At 40.7% G+C, this 20,043-nt stretch overlaps 1 protein-coding gene across 1 annotated transcript; it reads right to left on the minus strand.

Annotated features, from left to right (window-relative positions):
• Window positions 1-2,060: 2,060 nt before the first annotated feature.
• On the minus strand, window positions 2,061-16,300 carry ehd1a (EH-domain containing 1a). The gene is made up of 6 exons (XM_010767941.1): window positions 15,531-16,300; window positions 9,670-9,767; window positions 5,029-5,270; window positions 4,214-4,384; window positions 3,457-3,621; window positions 2,061-3,147 (listed from the first exon to the last, which is right to left on the minus strand). The coding sequence occupies exons 1-6, from the start codon at window positions 15,917-15,919 to the stop codon at window positions 2,614-2,616; spliced, it is 1,599 nt and encodes a 532-aa protein (XP_010766243.1). The 5' UTR covers window positions 15,920-16,300; the 3' UTR covers window positions 2,061-2,613.
• Window positions 16,301-20,043: the final 3,743 nt, after the last annotated feature.

The following is a 20,043-nucleotide window of genomic DNA, read 5'->3' on the forward strand; positions in this document are numbered from 1 at the left end:
GTGAGGCACATTTGGTAAGTGAAGGTCAGTGGGCCATGTGACACTGTTAGCCTCCAGCCTGTGCCCGCTAAGATTGTTAAGCAATCCATCCATGCAGATAGGAATGGGGAAAAGGCAAGAGTGACCTTTATTAACGATTTACAATGAAACTTTTGAAAAGTTAGGATAAATTAATATTTTGACTGTACTTTAATGCATGAGTTTACTTAAAAAAACAAAACAATCCTCAGATATTTCAACCACTTGTAAGTTTACATAAACTACTTCAGGGTACAGTGAGGTGGAAAAGGTATTAACATTTAATCAAAAATGTACATAACACATTATTAGACAGAAAGAAACCAAAACAAAAGGAATTTAATTTATGTTTTAAAATATATGGCACACATCTTCTCTGATTTGGAGTCATACAACTTTGGGTTCTTTCATTCTAGTTTGTATTCTTAATTTCTCCCTGCCCCTTCTTTGTTTTGTATCAATGCAGTAATTTTGCCTTGTGTTATATATGATATGAATGTACAAGGATTTGTTTAAGGGTGTTAAAAAGTTCCATACAAATATTGTGGGGGACTAAAAAGAGCATGACCAAACAAAATGTCAAATTACCTGTAATAACTTGTCAAGACACAAGAGAGCACCAGTTGACTTTATCAAAGAGGAAATCTGCTGCCATCATGGTGAAAACTAACAGCTGGTGAGCATCTCGTGTATTTGACGCTGGCTGACAATCTAGTGTATCAGTGTGCAGAATTTCAATGAGTCTCAAAGGAGTAATGCAGATGAGGGAGAGAAGACTCTGAATGCAAAGTGAAAATGAAACACAACTGGTGTTTTGTAGAGGAGGACTGGTGAAGTTAGACTGAATGTGAAAACAAGCCACCAATGTGAAAAATGTAAACAACCCGCAGTGAGAGATACAGTATAGAAGTGTGTTTACATGATGATACACCTTGCATCACTCACCTGGCTGCTGCTCTCTGGAGTAACAAAGAATCATATGGAAAATAAACTTCAAATAATGTTGCAGTGCATCTCATTTACATTTCAGTTTCTTATAAATACACCATGTTGGATTATGCAAACAGGCCTCCTTCAGTCTCCTCATATGACACTAATGAAGCTCCAGCTTCCTGTCTTTCTGTTTAAGATTTGTGCTCATCTGTGTGAGCCTGCACTGAATTTTCTAGCACTGTAAATTGTCTCCATGTGTCCTGAAAATGCTCCAGAGAAAGTCACAAGTGTCTGCCTGCCCGACTGGTTTCAATTTGCCCTTTACAAATATGCAGTCAGAGGCAACTTGTGTCATGTGAAAATGGCCTTATATGTCCTGTGGCAGTGTGGGTAATGACTGTTTCTGTCCTACAGAGGGCGGTACACTACACTGAAACTATCAGAATAAAAGTCAGTGTCAGGGTGACCTCTGCCTGACACTGTCCTTGACTATCTCCTCAATGACAAATGACTACAGCTTAAGCTTCAATAGTTTGGGTTTTGTCCTCTTCATTTCACTGTTTCATTCTGATATAATAATAATAATAATAATAATAATAATAGATTTAATTTGTTAGCGCTTTTACAGGTGCTCAAAGACGCTTTACAGATGATAGTGAAGAGAAAAGAAAAGAGAAGAAAGGAACAACAAATAAATATATAGTTAAAGTTAAAGTCAAATAATACAAAAGCAATCACGCATTAAAAGCCAGATTGAAGAGGTGAGTTTTTGTGAGTTTTTTGAAGGTGGTGAGGTCGGTGCAGTCTCTGATGGGTTGTGGGAGTGAGTTCCAGAGGGAGGGGGCAGCGACGGAGAAGGCTCTGTCCCCCCAGGTCCGGTGATTGGTGCGGGTGGGGATGGATAGGAGGTTGGCTTCTGATGAGCGGAGGCAGCGGGAAGGGGTGTGGTGGTGCAGCAGGTCTGTGAGGTAGGGGGGGGCCTGGTTGTTGAGGGCTTTGTAAGTAATGAGGAGGACTTTGAAGTGGATTCTTTGATATCAATGAGATTGTCTTGAACTCCAATGTAATATATCATAGAACGAGTCAATAAAAATGCATACGTCTGCGGCTCAGATGGTACAGTATTCCTTTTTATTTATCTGGCAAAATAATAAAAAGGGAAGCATTTGGAAAGTGTCAAAGTTAACAGTCAGGAAATACAAAAATATAGATAAAACAATTCTAAACAGCTGTTTTGATTTATTTCCTCTTTCTCTCTCCAAATGGGAAAAAAAACTATATTTCTTTGGATCAACATATAATAATATGGACTGTATACTTAAGATGACATCTTTTACACAGGATCTACAAATCCATCATGCAACATCCATTCCTCAGTTCATAATCGGGTAATGTCCTTTCATCAGTTTGCAAATCAACCCCCAGTTAATTCTAATAGATACCTAAATATTATCCCCTAATGCACAAAGATGGACCTCCCCCCTCCAGTCTCTCTCTGGGTGAAAAAGATCACAGCTATACGTCCTCCTGGTGCCTGGAGACTCACAGCTTGATGGAGGAGGATGCCTGCTTGTGTTTGGAGAGTTCTGAACACGATGAAGAGCGATGACATGGCTGATCTCCAGACCTCCTCCTCCTCCTCCTCCTGTTTCTCCTTCCCCTCTAGGCCTCGAGGGATGAGCCACGTTTGGACGGAGGGATCAGATGTTCAGGCAGCGCGGCGGGCAGCTCGTGGCCCTCCAGCTTCACCTTGATCAGATGGTTGGCCAGGGCGAACTCGTCATCATCGAGGAGGCCATCTTTATCCACGTCGGCTAGCTTCCAGATCTTCCCCAGGACCGTGTTGGGCAGCTTGGACTTCAGCATCTCCTTCTTGGCTGTGGCGCCGGACACCTTGCCGTTGATTGGAGAGAGGGTGTAGAAGATCTCGTCGTATGTGGGCTTGTCGCGACCCACCACCCACTCCAGCTCGTCGATGCCTTCGCTGGCTCCCTCTCCGTAGCCGTGACCGAAGGGCCCCGTCATGACTCCCTCGAAGGCTCCTCCTTTCACGATCTGGCTGGGCATGGCGGCTTCTTCCTGGCGCACCATGGCCATGAGACGGGCGATGTCGTTGGCGAGCATGTCTTCCACCGCCTCCAGCAGCTTGGGCTTCAGCGCTACGAACTTGGTGAAGTCCTGGGCGTTCAGCAGCTCCTGCAGGGATGAGGGGGTTGAGAGAAAACAGGAATTGGTGATGGAAATAGATCAGTCTTCAATGGCTACCTATGTGTGTAGCATACAAGAAGCAGGATTTCCTGACAAACCAGGAAAAATAAATCTCATCCCCCGTCCTGGCCCATCCGGGCAGGAAAGAGAAGGCAAAGATGTGAAGAGAGTAAAGGTCAGGAGGTCATTCTACTCTGAACTGTTTGTTTATGAAGCGTTATGCAACACGCCAGAAATAGAGTCAACTATGTAACTCTGATTGATACAGCTCAGGCTCGGGCTTTTATTGAATCTTACCTGCATCTTGACGAGGTTGGGGAAGTCTCCGGGTGAGATCTGGTGCTCCTTCTCGATTCTATGGTAGGTCTCTCCCAGGTTGGCAATCAACTCCTTCTTCTTTGATTCCTTTCCAAACACACTGGGCATGTCCTTCTTCAGAGAGCTGATAATGTAGGCCTGCACCTGGACACCATGAAGGAACAGGACATCTCTTCAGCGATGATTAAACTGTGGTTTTGTATGAACTGCGTTAAGGAACAGAGTCTTTAACCGAACATCCCAGGTCACAGAATGAACATCGACAGAGGCTACCAACACAAAGTCATATTGACCCCCCACTGAAAAAGTATGTTTTGCAAACTCTTACTTCACTTGAATGTTTGGACTTTACTGTGTTGTTTGACACCAGTAGTCTGATTTCCCATTTATCTGCTGAAGCAACATGACTAATGAGTATTTGATGTGTTTCATGGGGACTTTAAAAGTTCTGAATTCATGAAATCTACATTAAGACATAACATTGCACTTACTTCTGCCTTTAGTTAATAAAGAAACTAAACACTGACAGAGTTGCATAAAAGAGGATTTTCGGTGTGAATTCCCCCTCTTGTGGGGTTTGAGGAGAGGGGGTGAGAAAAAGAGAAAGAACGAGAGTGAAAATAAGATCCACTGAGGCAACTTTTAAAGTCATGTTTTTTTTTTTAGCCGCTTTAGCAGCAGGACGATGGAAGCAGCCCTTTGGTCCTGACCTGAAATGAGCCTCTTTTTAACTAACCTTGGCGAGGCGTGCTCGTTTGATGAGGTCATTGAGTTTGCGCAGAGCTGCGTTACGTGGCAACGACTGGATGTCCAAGAACAGATCCTGCTCCTCTGCCTCAAACAACTTCCTGTTGTCTGGCACCAACAGGGGCTGGGCCCAGAACGACCCGATGTACACGCGCACCACCTGGAATGACCGTGGCTCAAGTTAACCTCCATTAATCTCTGCTGTTCATCAGGATACACAATATTGCCCACACACACATGGGAGGAAATTATTTCACAAGTGTTCTGTTAAACATTGATGCTGAAAGCTGGTTTAACCAGACGCTCTTATGTGTACACTCCAAATAAACACAGAGAAAATAGATAAACAGGATGTGTGACAATGTAATTCAGGAGAGTGAGGTACAAAGTGAAGCAATAAGACAATCTTAACACGTATGTGTCCTGGAGAGAAGCTTCACAAAGCACAGCACTCTCAAAGTCAATGAATAATTGTCTACATGTTCCAAAGGTTTCTCTGCGACTGGTTTATGAATATAGCCCCGGATCAAACATTAACTTCACAGTCAGGGAGAAATCCTAAGACAAGCCGGGTCACACGATATTAGGTAGCACAAGTGTTTTGTTACGGTGACAAACTGAGAACACTATGATGTTCCTTAAATCTGACACTATCATTGGGAAAGTCACCTGACCAGACGGATCTAAAAGAGAAAATGTTTCCCTAAAACATTAACATTTAAGTCTCAGATTAAAACATTTTCCATTGAAAGGAATTTGTGAATTACAAAAACATATACACGCAGATTTCTGTCTTTTTTTTACCTCAGGTGTGTTGATGATTTTCCCCAGAGACCACATCAGCGCTCCGTAGACCCTCATCAGCTGCTGAGTGCTGATCTGGTCGGCCTTGTTCAGCACCACCCTCATTTTGTCCTCGTGGTTCTTCAGGGCTCGGATGACCTCGGAGAACTCGTCTGAGATGTCCAGCTTGTGGGCGTCGAACAGGAGGATGATGCGGTCCACGCGCTCTGCAAACCACTCCAGCACCGCCGCAAAGTCGTACCCTGGAGAGAGAGAAGGAGAGAGCAGCGGATTAAAGACGGGATCCACACAAGCACCGATGTGACCCCTGATGACCTTCAGTATTGCGCCTACTCGGATTTAGGAGTAGTTAGCTGATGCAGAACATTAAAACATGACCACAGATCAGACATCCAAATGATATTCAAATCAGAAAATGAAAACCCACTCTTTTCTAGTAAACATATTACTATACATTCTCTTTGTCATATTTACTTTTTTATACTGATAAACACTCAATTCATAAACACTGAATATACATAAAAAAGTGAAATCCTAAAACATTTTCCTTGCTATTTGTGTTCAGTTGATTCGCGGGATTATCTCCCGCTGTTTTAAAATAGCTGATTGACTGATTATAGGTCAGGAAAACGTTAAATCCTGGGTGAATTTAGTCCGGATACAACTATTTAACATCACTTTTACAAAAGGATGCTGTATTACTGTGACTTTAGGAAGGAAAGATAATACTCAGACAAAGTGTCATATCAACCGCTCGGTTTTTTAGTTGTCTAAAGTTTATTTTAGTGACAATTCTGCCGTAACCTGTTTTATTTCTGGCTGACATTACACTGGTTTCTTCGGCTAATACTTGGTGATTAACCGAATGAGATTCAACTCTGAACAACTCCGTGTATTAGAACACGTCGGTAAAGGTAGGTTCAAAAGGACGCTGCACACTGCTCTGAACTGACTTTAATGGATTGTCGTTACCTTGTTTTCTTCTCATGTCAGTTTGAATGCATGTGTTACATTCTTACACTAGTACTGAGCTTACATAGTAAACATGCATACTGCAGTGGAGAAAGATAAATAAGTCAATCAATTGTATGTCAGCAGGTTGGATGGGTTTTACGTTCATATGCCAAGTAATGTTGATCCATTCATGTTTAGATAAGGGCTCTCAAGGCAGGACACTTTCCCCCTGGTTACCTATTAACCAGCTATACTGGGAGAACAGGAAAGGCGTATGAGGGAAAAGACGGTTTGATTTGGAGAACCCGACGTGGAATGAAATTATTCAGCAACGTGTCGTACAAGAAACAAGCCTGATTGTAATGAGAAAAAAAGGAAACGAAGATCTGAGAGAGGAAATACAAGTGTTACGATAAAACGCCATGCAGTGTCAGTTATGAGAAACTACGTTTGCTTTTCACTTCCTCTGGTTATTGGAGAAACAAGGAGGCTAAGTGGAATGATACAAAGGGGACTTTTTCCCTGAGCCTCGAGGAGTAAAAAGAAAAGTGAGGAAGAGAGAGTTATGGTTCTGATTAGCGTCCGTGTGTCATCTGATTAGAGAAGAATGCAGTTGCTCTCAAAGCTCATCCCGGCTGTCGCACCATCAGATCTAGATCTGCTGCACATGCATTCCAACATAGCTGGCTTTTGTCTGAGCCTCAGCACGTGTACACAAAAGACAGACGGACAGAGATACAGCAGATGGACAGAATGAGACCATATTTTACATTTCTAAAAAGGAGCGATAGAGGGGGAGGTGGGGGTGAGTAATAGAGAAACATGAAGATAATAAAAGATTGACACAGGAATAGATCTTAGACAAAATGAGTTTGCTGTGTCTGACAAAAGTCAAAGCAGAAGGATAAAAGGGGAATATTTAAAGTCCACAATCCCTGTGGGAGCAGGCCGAGGACATTTGCTCATTCTCTCTCAAATCTGTTTTTAACACAGTGTGAGGGAATGACACAGAGAAACAGCTGTTCAAGTCTCAACATACTTATAGCACATAGCATCGACAACTGCTGCGTCTTTACCATGTGGGTCATGGACGTGCAGGGGGACACTCATGCACCGATGACAGATTTCCACATGCCTCATCATCATGTGCCAATCGCAGAGCAGAGGTAAGAAGGCCAGGCTGTAGAGTTATTCGTCTTCTAAAGATCTTAAAATAAAGTCTCATTACTAAATAAATGTCCTGGATAGTTAAATCAATTATTTGACATTTTGGTAAACACTGATTTACTTTCCTGCTGGAAGACAGACGATAAGATCGATACTAATGGCATGTCAGCACGATACATATACAGTTTCAGGTAGGTGCTGGTTAGCTTAGCATAAAAACTGCTACCCCAGTTCTGTCCAGGATCAACAAAATGCACATACCAGCCCCCTGAAAACATAAGGGATGCAAGACAAAAGAAATAGTGAAATATATCCATCTTCATTTTCGTGAAACAAGGCTTTTTTTCAGCAAAAGGACTTAAACGATGAATCTATTATCAATATAATTGCTGTTAATTTTCTGTTGATCAACTAATTGACCAATAGTTTCAGGTCTAAAAGGAATATTCCGGCATGTGAATACACAATTTGTTGTTTCAACAGCTCGGTTTATCATTTGCAGTAGATTCCCATTTAGCTTAAAGAAATAACTTAAGCGTGGAGAAATGTCAAACTTCTACTTAAACAAATCTACAGGGATATGTCATGTCCACAAGTTTAAAAGTTCAAGTGCAAACATATTCTGTCAGCTAAATTTAATAAATGGCTTTTTACTATTTTGAGTCATCTGGGAAAGATGCCAATCAGTTCTGTAAAATCACAGTTTCGTTATAGTTTTTCTCACTTCACTGCTCACTCAGGAAGAAACTCTGAGCCACATTTGCTGACATAATCAAAAATGGAGCAGTGTGAAATAAAAAGCATCCATGACTTGACAAAACACACAATGATATTCTTTCTGACTGTAAAGCTGTCTGAAGTGACACACACACATGACCGTCACACCTGAGCTGCACAACCAACTCAGACCTGTTTATATGTGACACAGTGAGTACAGTGTGTCTGTGTAGGACAGCATTGTGTCTTTGTCTACATAAAAACAGTTTAGAGAATAATGTATGTGTGTGTGTGAGAGGGAGTGTGAGTCTTTTAGGTTTGGTTTTCAAGAGTAAGAAGGTATAAACATGTACAGAAACAAAACTGAGGTGTGAGGTATCAGATTTCCAGATGGACTCACCTCGACATGAGCCGGCATTTCATTCATGCAGACTCTTCCTTCAGATGCTTATCAGACCAGTTTGACAGTGTCTCTATGACAACCATCCGTACTCTTTCCGTCTCTCCTTTTGAATCTTATAAGGACTACAACTAGCTATTTAAAATTTCAGTTAATCCGACAACCATTTACTCTATTCAATTGTTAAACAGTGATCAATGAAATGTCAGAAAACACAGAAAAATGGCTAAAGGAATGTTCAAAAAGGTCAAAAGTAATGTCTTTAAATAGCTTGGTATGTGCTACCAACAGTCAGTTAATCCCTTGATAGTCAAATAAAGCAGAGAAAAGTAGCTAATTCTCAAAGGTAGAAGCTATATCCAAAGAATGTTTGGCATCTCTCCTTGAACAATTCCTTAAATGATGAATCCATTCCTTGAATAGTTGCACATTTTCTGTACAGTGACTGTCCTTTAACTCTACATGTTAAACAGTTTTCAATTTTTTTCTTGCCGTGTGTCATGGGAAATCCAACTCAATAATAAAGGGCAGATTTCCGACAGTGTCACAGCTCCCTGAGGTGCTGGTGGGAGGGGGTCTTGGGAAACTCTCTGCTATGTTTGCCATGTTACTCCACATCCTTTCCCTAGAATACACACAAAACATGTGAATGTGTGCTTCCTCTTAACGGGGCTTGGACCAGGTAGAGAAAGCAGAAGTTGTGTTCAGCTGTTATCTGCAGCCTGAGTTCTGTAAGATCATCAAAAGTAAAGTAAAACTGTGGATGTGGCAAATCTGGAGTGACCCTGTAGGTCACAGCACATGGACAAATGGACGAAGATATACATGTATTTATTCCCGCACAGTACAGGGAAATGACTCGGGTATAAAGTGATAAATGATACAAGACACATTTAGGGGGTAAACAGCCGCATAGAGGAAATGTTTTTCACATATTGTCCCTAATCTTTTAATATAAACCTGGCTATGTGCCAATCTGAACAGAAAGAAAGAAAAACAAAACATAAGGAAGGATGTGAAAAAGGATGGTGCAGTAGAAAACCACAGGTACAGACAGGAAATGAACTTCAAAGTGCTTCTCTTGGCTACCCTATGCGTCCATCAGATTTACATGACCTGTTTAGTTAGGCTGTGATCTGAGGGTGTTAGATTTAAATACGGGTTGGACGGCCCTATGAACCACACTGCTACAGAAATACCAGAGTGAGACTTATGGAAAGGAAGCTTGTACGTTGCTTAAGCATGTTTCCTTTTCATATCTGCACTCGTGACATCCTGTGAGTTCATTTTGCATGTATGGCATTACAGTGTTGCAGAGCTGCTGAGCAGGGAGGGTGCGGCTCTGTTAAAGGGAGTGGGTGAGTGTGAGAGGGAGTAAAGTGCGGGTGTTTACGTCAGCTGACCTCTGCTTATTCTCTGTTTCTCTCCCGACAGGATTCCAGGGGTATCGATGATACTGATGCTCTCCAGGACGGCGTTAGGCATCTGCGCACACATGAACCTGCGGAGAAAACACAGCCATGAGAGAGGGGAGGGTGCAGGGTGCAGAGAAGGAAAGTAAAGACAGAAGAGAGACAGGATCGAGAGTATGAGGCATAGGGGTATAGAGGGAGAGAAGTCAAAAACCAGTCGGCTGAGAGTGTGCACGCCATATTTATTCAACAATAGCAGTGAACTTTTCTAATGGCATTCTGAGATGAAAACATGGCAGCCATCTTACCTGGGTCCAGTTTGAAATGTGCTGAAAGTGAAACCTTTGGTGCAAGTGCCGATCTCTTCTCATTAAAGAAGCAATAAAGCAAATCTCTTGGTTGGATTTTGATTGTTATACCACCGAGAGAACAAAACATGCTTTCAATCAATGTTGGCAGGCTGACAATAAGTTAGTTATGATATAATGTCACACCTATTCTTTTCTATTATCTATGATTTAAAGATAAGCTTTCAGAATCAACCGTCAAGCCTTGAGGCAATCACAAAAGAGGAATAACGTTGCATTAAAACATTCACAGGTGACAAACAAAGTATCTGTAGGCGGTAAGGAGAGGTTTGGGCTCAGGGTGCTGCCTCAGCATATTCCCTGCAGTTCAAAAGTGTTCATTTCAATAGAATAGGTTAATACTTGTGGGTTGATTTGATCTTGATACTAGGGCTGCAGCCTACAATAGTTTTTATATGATTCATCTGCCAATTCATTTCTGGATGATAAATCATTGAGTATGTAAAAGATAAGACAAAGATAAGCAGCAAATCCTCAAAACTAAAAAGCTGGAATCATTAAAAACGTGGCATTTTCTGCTCAAAATAATGACTTGAATTACGAATCTATAATCAAAATGGCTAGACAAATTCTTTCTGTTGTTTGACTAATAGATTTATTGTGTCAGCTCCAGTTGACACTAAGTTTAGATCTTTGGGTGCAGTTTTTCTTCCACAACAGCAATGGGACTACGTGATTCAGATTTTCCAAACAGTGGTGGGGGGGTTGTAGGAGGTAACTATTAATGTAGGAATGTTAGGGAAACACTAGAACAATACATAGTAAGATATGAATTGTATGCCTGAGTCATTTCTAATGTAACATTAGTCACTACACAATGGTCTCCTTTAAGCACTGGGGCTTACACATTAAAGGGGAGTGTTGCTCTTCAACAGAAATCAAACCAAGGCCCACACACTCACACAGACGGATACGCACACTATGAAACGTGACAGGATGAGTGGTTTTACATAAACCAAGGGTTTCCCACTCAGGACAAAGAAGTGGATTGTTAAAAACACCCCACGGTTCAGACTACTTCTTGCTCTGCTGATCTTCCCCTCAAACTGAACCGATACTCACGACATGAGCTCAGAGGCACCGGGTCATAAGACCGGGAGAACCGTGCTTTTACATTCCTGCTGCAACCACGCTGAGCGCAGAAACACACACACTCCATACCACACGTAGGGAGGAGAAAGGAAAACCCAAAGACAAAGAACAAGTATGAGAGAGGGGCTTCTTGCAAAGAGATCCTAAGCATGCTATTACATTACAATAGCAGTGACAGCCAAAGATAACAAACATGCAGGTTTTTCCATTCCCTCTCATAGCGTATGATATTCCAGTAGGAATTTTGGCTCATGTTTTCCATTTAACTATCTATCCCGACAATTTTCACATAGAGCTTGTAGGGAAAAAATGCTCCGATGAATTTGAGCTGGAATTCTTCGAAGCAGAAGACACTACCAGAGGACCCGAGAGACTAGAGCTCTCAGAGATTCCTCACTGTTTGATGATGTCTCGAGTAAGTGAGAAACCCATCCCCTCCCCAGGCTGTGGCACTGGCGTGAACCGTGAACCTGGGTCAATACTCTCATGTGATTTGGGGGTCTGGCCCCAGCTGATGAAAGAGGGTCTTCCTCTCAGTCCCCACCTCCTGACCTTCACATTGTAACCTCAACTTCCCGTACAGAAGAGGAAACAGAGCGCTGTGGCTGGCACTAGGGATGTGGACAAGGAGGTTACTTACAACTGTGTTACTTTTCCATTTTTGCTTACTTTAAAATGCTGTTGTGTTTGAAAATAAATGATCTATTCATCAGATAGCAATACCTACACACATGTGAATTTGTATGTAAAGATGTGCCTGTGTAACATCGTATGAGAAACGTGCAGAGTCAGTGTCCGGGAGTGAGGAGGACATGACGGAGCGGGACAGTGCGGGACGGGGTGGCTCGGTGCGGAACTTAAGCTTTGCTGACTCGGGCTTAACTGACTAATGTTCACACAGAGCACAAACACACTGCAGCGGTATTTCAGTTAAAAAAGAAGCAAGAAAAAGTGTTCAGGATTATGTGCAGTTACTTTTACAGAAACTTTTAAGATTCAGTGCAACAAGACACAGTCTGAAACCTGACTGCTCTGAAATGTAAATAATAGTAAAGCTGTAAAAATGTGCAAGCTAGAAGAGAACACCAGACACTATATTTTGGGTTTGCCAAATCCAAGAGTAAATTGTAGATGTGTGGATCACATCCAAACACTGATTTCTGTTTACTCTGCTTAAATAACTGATTATATTGAGGGGGTAAATCCTATCTGAGGCTGGTAGTTAAAGGCTAATCTGCAGGTTGAATGACTATAGTTAAAGAGCACCACGCTGAGCAAGGCCTTCTGTGCCCCTTTGGAAATGTTATTTTCCCCTTCACCAAAAGCTGTCAACTCAAAATCAGATCTTTCACATCTATATCCATCTACTTCTATGAGAAAAACACATTCAGTCAACCAACAGCAGAAAGCCAACTCAGATACTTTTGGCCTCCTCAAAAGGAAAGTGAAAAACTGGCCTAGTCTGAGCCAGGAGCAGCCGAGCTCCAAATGTTTGTCTGGAGCTGGTTCCTGAAGACGTTTTTAGGCTTGCTCTGGGCTAGTTGCCTGCACACCTGATTACTTTAGTTTAAGGCCTAAACATACACCGCGATGTTCAAACAGAGATTTCAGAAAACAAAAACACATTTGTTTACTTATTATCACATGAACAGGTAGCTTTATCAGCTATGAGCGTCATGGCTCAATGGGGCCCAACTTTCCCCATTATCTTGCATACCGAAATACATTTAAGTGTCACAAACAAAAACAAAAGAAATACTAAATATAACCTACCACAAACCTTAACATGACTACAAAATCCACTCTGAAATCACTCCTGGCTCCTACACATATGATCATGTGAGCTTTCCCTAAGCCAATGAATGACCGCTCAAGCCTGAATTCAAAGAGAACCACAAGTCACATGATATCATAGGATTGTTTCCAACAGTTTGACAAATGATGCTACAACGGACAATAGCCTTTGTTTACACAAAAATCTTATCTGGTTTCCCCTCAAGTCGGTAATAAACTCCAGAGATGAATCTTTGAGGCCTGACACCCCCTCTCTTTTGAGCGTGTTATCTGAAATGCATGACTTCACTTTTCTAAGTTTGACTGATTCTTTTTGGCAGAAGCTTTCACTCATGAAAGATAAAGCAAACACTCTCACACAATTGAAGGAAGGGATCCCGACAGATAACAGTAAATAGGCCTGGGGAATTGTCAAATGTAGTCCTAGTACTAATACAATATATGGCCACTCAATCCACCTGATAACCTGAACATAATAACAGATCAAGATCATGAATGTCAAGTGTCCACAAATAAGTCATTAATGTATTATTTGTTCATCTGTTTTGCTGGCTTTTCCTGTATAGGGTGACACCACCACTCTGGCCACTGGGCCTGTAGAGAGGGGATATACCCACATCCTTTACAGGAAGTGACACCATCAACATTTGGATGTGAGCCCTCTGATGTCATCTGAAATCCACCCACAATAGATTGGATTAAGATGTGTTCACTAAACATCGTCACACTGGCTCTGCCAACTTCTGCATTCCCACCTTGCACTCTTGAGTTTTCTCTCTTTGTAATTCTCATCTTGCATTAATCAGTGAGAACTCAACCTGTGCAATACTTGTGAGTCATGTGAGATCTTGCCAAGAGGACGTTTTTTTCAGACTTTGCCATCAGGCCTAGGGTTCACCGAGTGATTCATAAAACTTTGAGAAGGAGGTTCCCTCCGGATCTCTGGGTAATGTGGATCAACTTCCGATTAGCTGAATGTCCTAGTGTAAAACCTGCTGACTCAATGAAACAATACTAAGAGGCCGTCTCACAAAAACCTTTAAACCTTTGTGATAAGGTTTCATATCGTGAACAGACAGGTGGAGTGAAATTGGGAGTTGGCTCGCAGGCCTCCACTGATGAGTTAACACTTCTATGACTGAGGGGTAAGGGGCTTATGGCACCTACATCCGAGGGCATGACAAGGTCAGCATGTTGCCAAGCAATACTAACAACTATTTCTAAAGTAAGTTCAAGAGGCCATGCTGTGACATTGGGACAAAATGATATGTGGCGTAAAGAAAGAGAAAAGAGAATCAGCTTACTAGATAATGCTCCCATGAACATTTAACTTCCACCAAAACTACATATTTAAATCTATGTTCATGGGAGCATTAGCCAGTGCTTGGAATCTTATTCCCCCCATCTTTGACATGTTGTACCGTCCAAAACCTAGTAAATATGGTCTGGATTAGGGATTCTTTGACAGATGTCGCTACTGAGATATGACTTACCATATTTTAGCAACCTATCCTTATTGCATATTTATAATTTTATTTGAAAAATGTTTAATGATCGTGGTTTTTTCAAGGTTATGTACCAAACACATTGTTCTACCTGTATAATATGATTTGAAGGCCGTCTAGGTGATCTCTTTAGCACCACAACACTTCATTCAGAATGGTATATATTTTTACGATACCAAATATTTTGCCACATACAAATTAGATGTTGCATTCGATATTGCCAGATCAATAACATTTATTGTTCAGTCCTGGTTTGGTTGTGCAAGTTTTGGTATACAAAATAAAAATACTTTTTTTTGTACAAAACAGTCTGTCAGCAGTGTCCACGCCAGAAGCTTTAAATACAAATAAGTATGAAGTAGGCCAAGGTGAATGCTAACTGGCAAGACGTGACCCAAAGTGAAAGGACTTCAATTATCAATGGGATCAGATGTTGGAAAGCACCTTGCGGTCACTTGCTTTGCCATACACAGAGGGGTTTACACGTTGCTATTGACACTAAACAACCGCATTTTCTCAGGAGGATGAAAGAGGGAGAACTCTCACACACACTTGGCTCTGACACTGCTGGGAACAATGTGCAACAACATTCTGTGAATGTACCTGTGTGCTGCATGTAGGGACATGCAGAGGGGGCATTTAAATCCTCTTCTGTTATGACACGGTTCTTGACAAACAGCTGTATTAACACATGATATTTAAAGACGGACACAACCTATTCATTTCAATCACAAGTGGATAAATAAACGTAGGGCTCTAACTGCTCAGTTCCAGTGGTGTAAAGTAACTAAGTACATTTACTCAAGTACTGTAGATAAGTACGAGTTTGAGGGAAATGTTTTGTTACTTTGTACTTCTACTCCACTACAATTCAGAGGTAAATGGTGTACTTTTATTCCACTATACCTTTAGTTACTTTACAGATTTGGATTAATGATGTGAAATATAAACAACATTTAAATCAGACTTTAGTTACACCTGGAGTAAATTCACAAGCTACCCTGCAGTATACAAAGTCATTAAAACTAGCTGCACCTTTACCAGCTTTGATAACATTGCCTAATAACTCTCGAATGTGGTCTGTGGACTATACCTGTTAAGAAACGCGTTGCCAAAGGCGTTGAGTTTGCGGAAGGGCTTCTTGGGGTCGACCACCAGAGCATTACCCGGGATCACCCCGTCCTGCTCGCCATGCATCACCGCGATGAAAGAGTCCGTAGTCGGCTCCGGGCCAATCCGCATACCAGGGAAGTCCTGCTCCATGAGATGCCGGATAAAGGTGGTCTTTCCGGTGGAGTACTGACCCACCAGGAGGACCATGGGCTTGTTGTCGAAGTCCGCATCTTCGAGCGCCGGGGAGTGGAAGTCGTGGAACCGATACGTGTCCTCCAGCGGGAACAGCTTATTCCGGTAGAGCCGCTTCAGCCCCTCCGACACGTTCTGAAACAGCTCCGGGTCCTTCTTCAAGTTCTTTCTAAACATGATGTCAAGCTTTTGTTTTAGTTGACACAACTGTGCCGGTCTCCCCTTCGAATATTAATCTGGTTTAGTGGTGTGGATCTCTCACACCGTCTGGAGAGTAGCTGCCTGCTGGAATGAAGCGGTGGCTGGGCGAGGTCTTGAAGTTTTTGTCCCCTCCCTCCTCTCTGCTAGCTAGCCACGCACTGCGAGGACTGCCTCCTTCAGCTGACGTTGGCTAATTCAGGATAGCCAATTACACTAGCCACAAATACTTAGTAAATTAGCTATATTAAGCTATATGTGGTCTGATACAACAGAACTGTGGCGGTGTAAACGACACAGCTGCTCTTAGCGGTTAGCTAACTCGCTTAGCAACCGGCTGTCAGTTGCTGGGTTATTGAACCCCCAAAGAAGGCTGGCACAAGGATACCGGAAATGCACACCTTTCACAATAAAAGCCTCATCGGTTACACCTAGTTCAGTATCTGACACACTTTATAATATGAATGGGCCTTGCCTCAAACTTGTGATAACACCATTTATCAGGATTGTTTGGGTTTGCAATATTCCTCATATCAATGCCACAGTGATACTGAACTCATACTCAACTTTATTTGTATATCACCTTTTACAATAACATTGGGCTCAAGTGTCTTCACATAAAAGACAAGTAAATAATTTGCAAGAATAAAACGTACAATAATAAAGCCACACACTTTTTAAAAAAGTGCTGTTTTTATTGTAATATTGTGTGTATTTTTCTATAGTTGTGTATTTTTAACACTAAATTCTTTCAACCTTTAGTTGTTTTTGTGGTATCAATCCAATAATACACGTGAATTAACGCTCTATTATAATAATATCAATCATTATTAACTAACGAAGTTGTTTAAACCCAAACATCCTCTCCCAAAAAAATATCTACCCTTAAATAAATGTCAAAATGTTTTTGTTTTTTTTATGTCTGTGATGTTATGGCTTGACCTTCAGCCTATTCATGTCAGTGAATTGTATTCAGTACCTCTTTTTATCCTTCAACAAGAAAACATTTTTAAATATTCAAATGTGGTTTTGGTTTCACGTGGTCATTTCTGATAGAAAACACATGTGGCACAACTTGTTTCTGTTTTGCTTTCACTTCAGTTAATATAATGGATTTGTTGGATTGAGGGATGTGTATTTTGAACCTTACTAGTTTCTGCTCGACTTTCTAACACCACAATTTGAGCTGTTCTTTGCAGCTAATAGAGTGAAATGTTTACGATATATAGATATAGTGCCTTGTGTGTTTATGTATTTTTACTCATATATCAATTTCACAAACACACACACACAAAACGTATTTATACAATGATAACACATGATAATCACATGTTTTTATCTTTTCAAACGGCACACAGAAACAGAAAAGAAAGACAGTTTAACAGGATGTAAGGCATCAGCTTTATTGTAAAGAGCAACCTGTACAGAAAAAAGCATCAAAGTGGCACATCATTCAAAAACAGCAAACATAAGGTGTTCCTGCACACAAACCATTTTGACTTTGAAAGTCAGATGTGTAAGCTACAGAGAGTCCGATATGTAAGCGAGTCCCAGCACCTTCTTTTTTTTCGATGACAAGAGGTGTCCCACCACAGATAACAGCAGCTCCACTGGAAGCCAGAGTTTTTCCATATGGAGATGCTGTTACAGCTGGTGAGACCCACAGACAAGGCACAGCTGACGGAGCATGAGAACATGGAGGTGGTATTTATTTCGTGACATTGTTGGTTGTATAGTTTCCTCTAGAAAAATGAGAAAAAAGGTGGTAGTAACACCAAGTCTTTGGAAATATCATAGGGTGTGATTTAAAAAAACAAAAACATTTTCCTTTATGTGATTATGTTCATTTGACAATTAAAATATACATTGAACCACCAACCTACCTCAGTGGGTCCAAACACTAATACAGGTTTACATGATGGAACAAATGACTGTGACTCAAGTGAAATGGACCCTTTTAGACAAAGATGGACTTGTGTTTCACTGTTCCTAGTGGGATGGGTTGTTATAACAAAACGGTGTTATTATAACAAAGTATCACTGAAAATGCTTTTGTTATCTTTATGTGCACAGTAACTGACCTTGCTCTGCTGCAAATGCCCTGCTTTTGTAAACGTCTCATTCTTTCTTTCGAGGTCCTAGGTCAGGAAATGTTCTGTTTTGTAAAAAAAGAAAAATGTATGGAACATTTAAAATGTATTGTAATTTATTGATTATATTGTTCTTGTCAATTTAAGTTTTATTAGTGTTTGTTCTCATTTCATGTATGTTTTTTAAATGTGTTTTAAATGTTAATTGTTTGTTCGATGTTCAGCTTATCTTATAAAAAGCCACTCCCCAACAACAAAAACAACTATTGAACATGCCCCTCTTTGTTGTGTGTGTGTTATAGAGTATAATTGTCCCAATACCTTAAAACTGCCAGATCCCAATAACGTTTCAAAGTTAAGAACTTGACAATACTACAAATTTGAACTCCATGGCTCCTCCGTGATAAAGTTTGACATGTGAAATAATGCTGCCCTCTTTTGGTTGGGCTCCAACGACTATGAATTCTAATCATTTTATTGCATATTTTTATCTGAGCCCTTGTGATAACTTCACCCACACCTAATAAAAAGGTTTGTAAAATATAATCCAACATAGTCTTACATCTTCTGATCTTTGGTTTTACTGCTTCTTTGAAACATGTTACCCTTATGACACCAATAAAATCAGGGTCAGTCACTCAATGAAAGTGAGATAGGAGTCAGGAGGAAGTGCTTTTCCAGCAAATATATCTTGGCCTTTAGACCATCAAAATTAATATTTTACACACAGGCTTTGATATGGCTTCTAACATAAGTAATAAAAATGAGTGTGCATCTTCTACCTCTGTAAACCTCATCCCATCCCATCATTCCCCCTACTTTATCCAGGCTGAGCTTTGACCCTTAAACCTCTGCTTCCTTGAAAAACATGGCCATAAAGCAATTTAAGGGTAGACTGAAGAGACCTTCACCCCTGTTGTCTCCTTGGACTTTGCCCACCCAGATATATTTTTACCATATAATTACACTGTGAAAGTGGAGAATCAGTATTGTGAATCTCAGCACTAAAATAAGAATGAATGTGTTAATGATTAAGTCTGCAAAAAACGTATCATCTGGTCAGTTTTGTGACAGAAAATCATATTTGAGAATAAATATAACATTTTTAAGAAATACTTTTCAGATGCATGGTTGACCTCAACACTAAAATAGACACCTTCACTGGTACTCTTTAGACAGGAGTATATTTCAGGTAAAATCTACCGAGATAACCTCCTATATCCTGAACAGATCATATTATATCCATTTTAGGATTCCTGTGGAAAACAGTTATAATTGTTTATGAATATATATATATATATCAATTAAACCCACTATGCACGTTGCCTGGCAACTAATAAATCAGGAAAGCATTTGCAGCTTCATCAATTTTTCACTCATTCATAAAATTCCCGTAATAACCATTTTGCATCTGTCTTTATAACCACTTACTTCCCTTCAAATGAGACAGAAATGTTGCTTAAAGGATGATCTGTGATTGAAATGTTACTAAGCAGAAGAAAGTAATGCTTAGGTTTCAGGAGTGGATGCACGGATAATATTCAATACAAAATTACACAATTTTCTTGCTGTAAACACACATTACAACTGTGGTATAGGTATGCCCCATCAATAAAATGTAAAGTGAATAAATTGAAAGGTTTCTTTGATTTCTAATTCTCAGTTGATTAGCCACATTTAAATGTACACAAAAGGTTCATACTCACCAAGTAAGGCTCATTTCAGTCATTAATTCTACATAGGAAGTCAGAAAAAGGGAAATAAGAATGAAAAACATCAGGTGAAAGTGTGAGGAAAAGCAAGACAGAAACGGTATAGGGTAAAAACAGGTAGTGGGTGAAGAGAAGAGACAGAAGTGAGCAGGCTGAGGCAGAAGTCGGTCCCTGAGTATGGCAGACTCCTGAATGAGAGCGGCTTAAGACTGCTTGGGGGAGAGAAAAATTAATCATTAAACTCACTGTAAATATGTAACAGACCAAACCTTCTCGTAAAAGTCAGCAAATTGCGTTTTGT

The sequence above is a fragment of the Notothenia coriiceps genome, unplaced genomic scaffold, assembly GCF_000735185.1.
Source record: "Notothenia coriiceps isolate Sejong01 unplaced genomic scaffold, NC01 NC01_scaffold00004927, whole genome shotgun sequence".
In the NCBI taxonomy this organism is placed as follows: domain Eukaryota; kingdom Metazoa; phylum Chordata; class Actinopteri; order Perciformes; family Nototheniidae; genus Notothenia; species Notothenia coriiceps.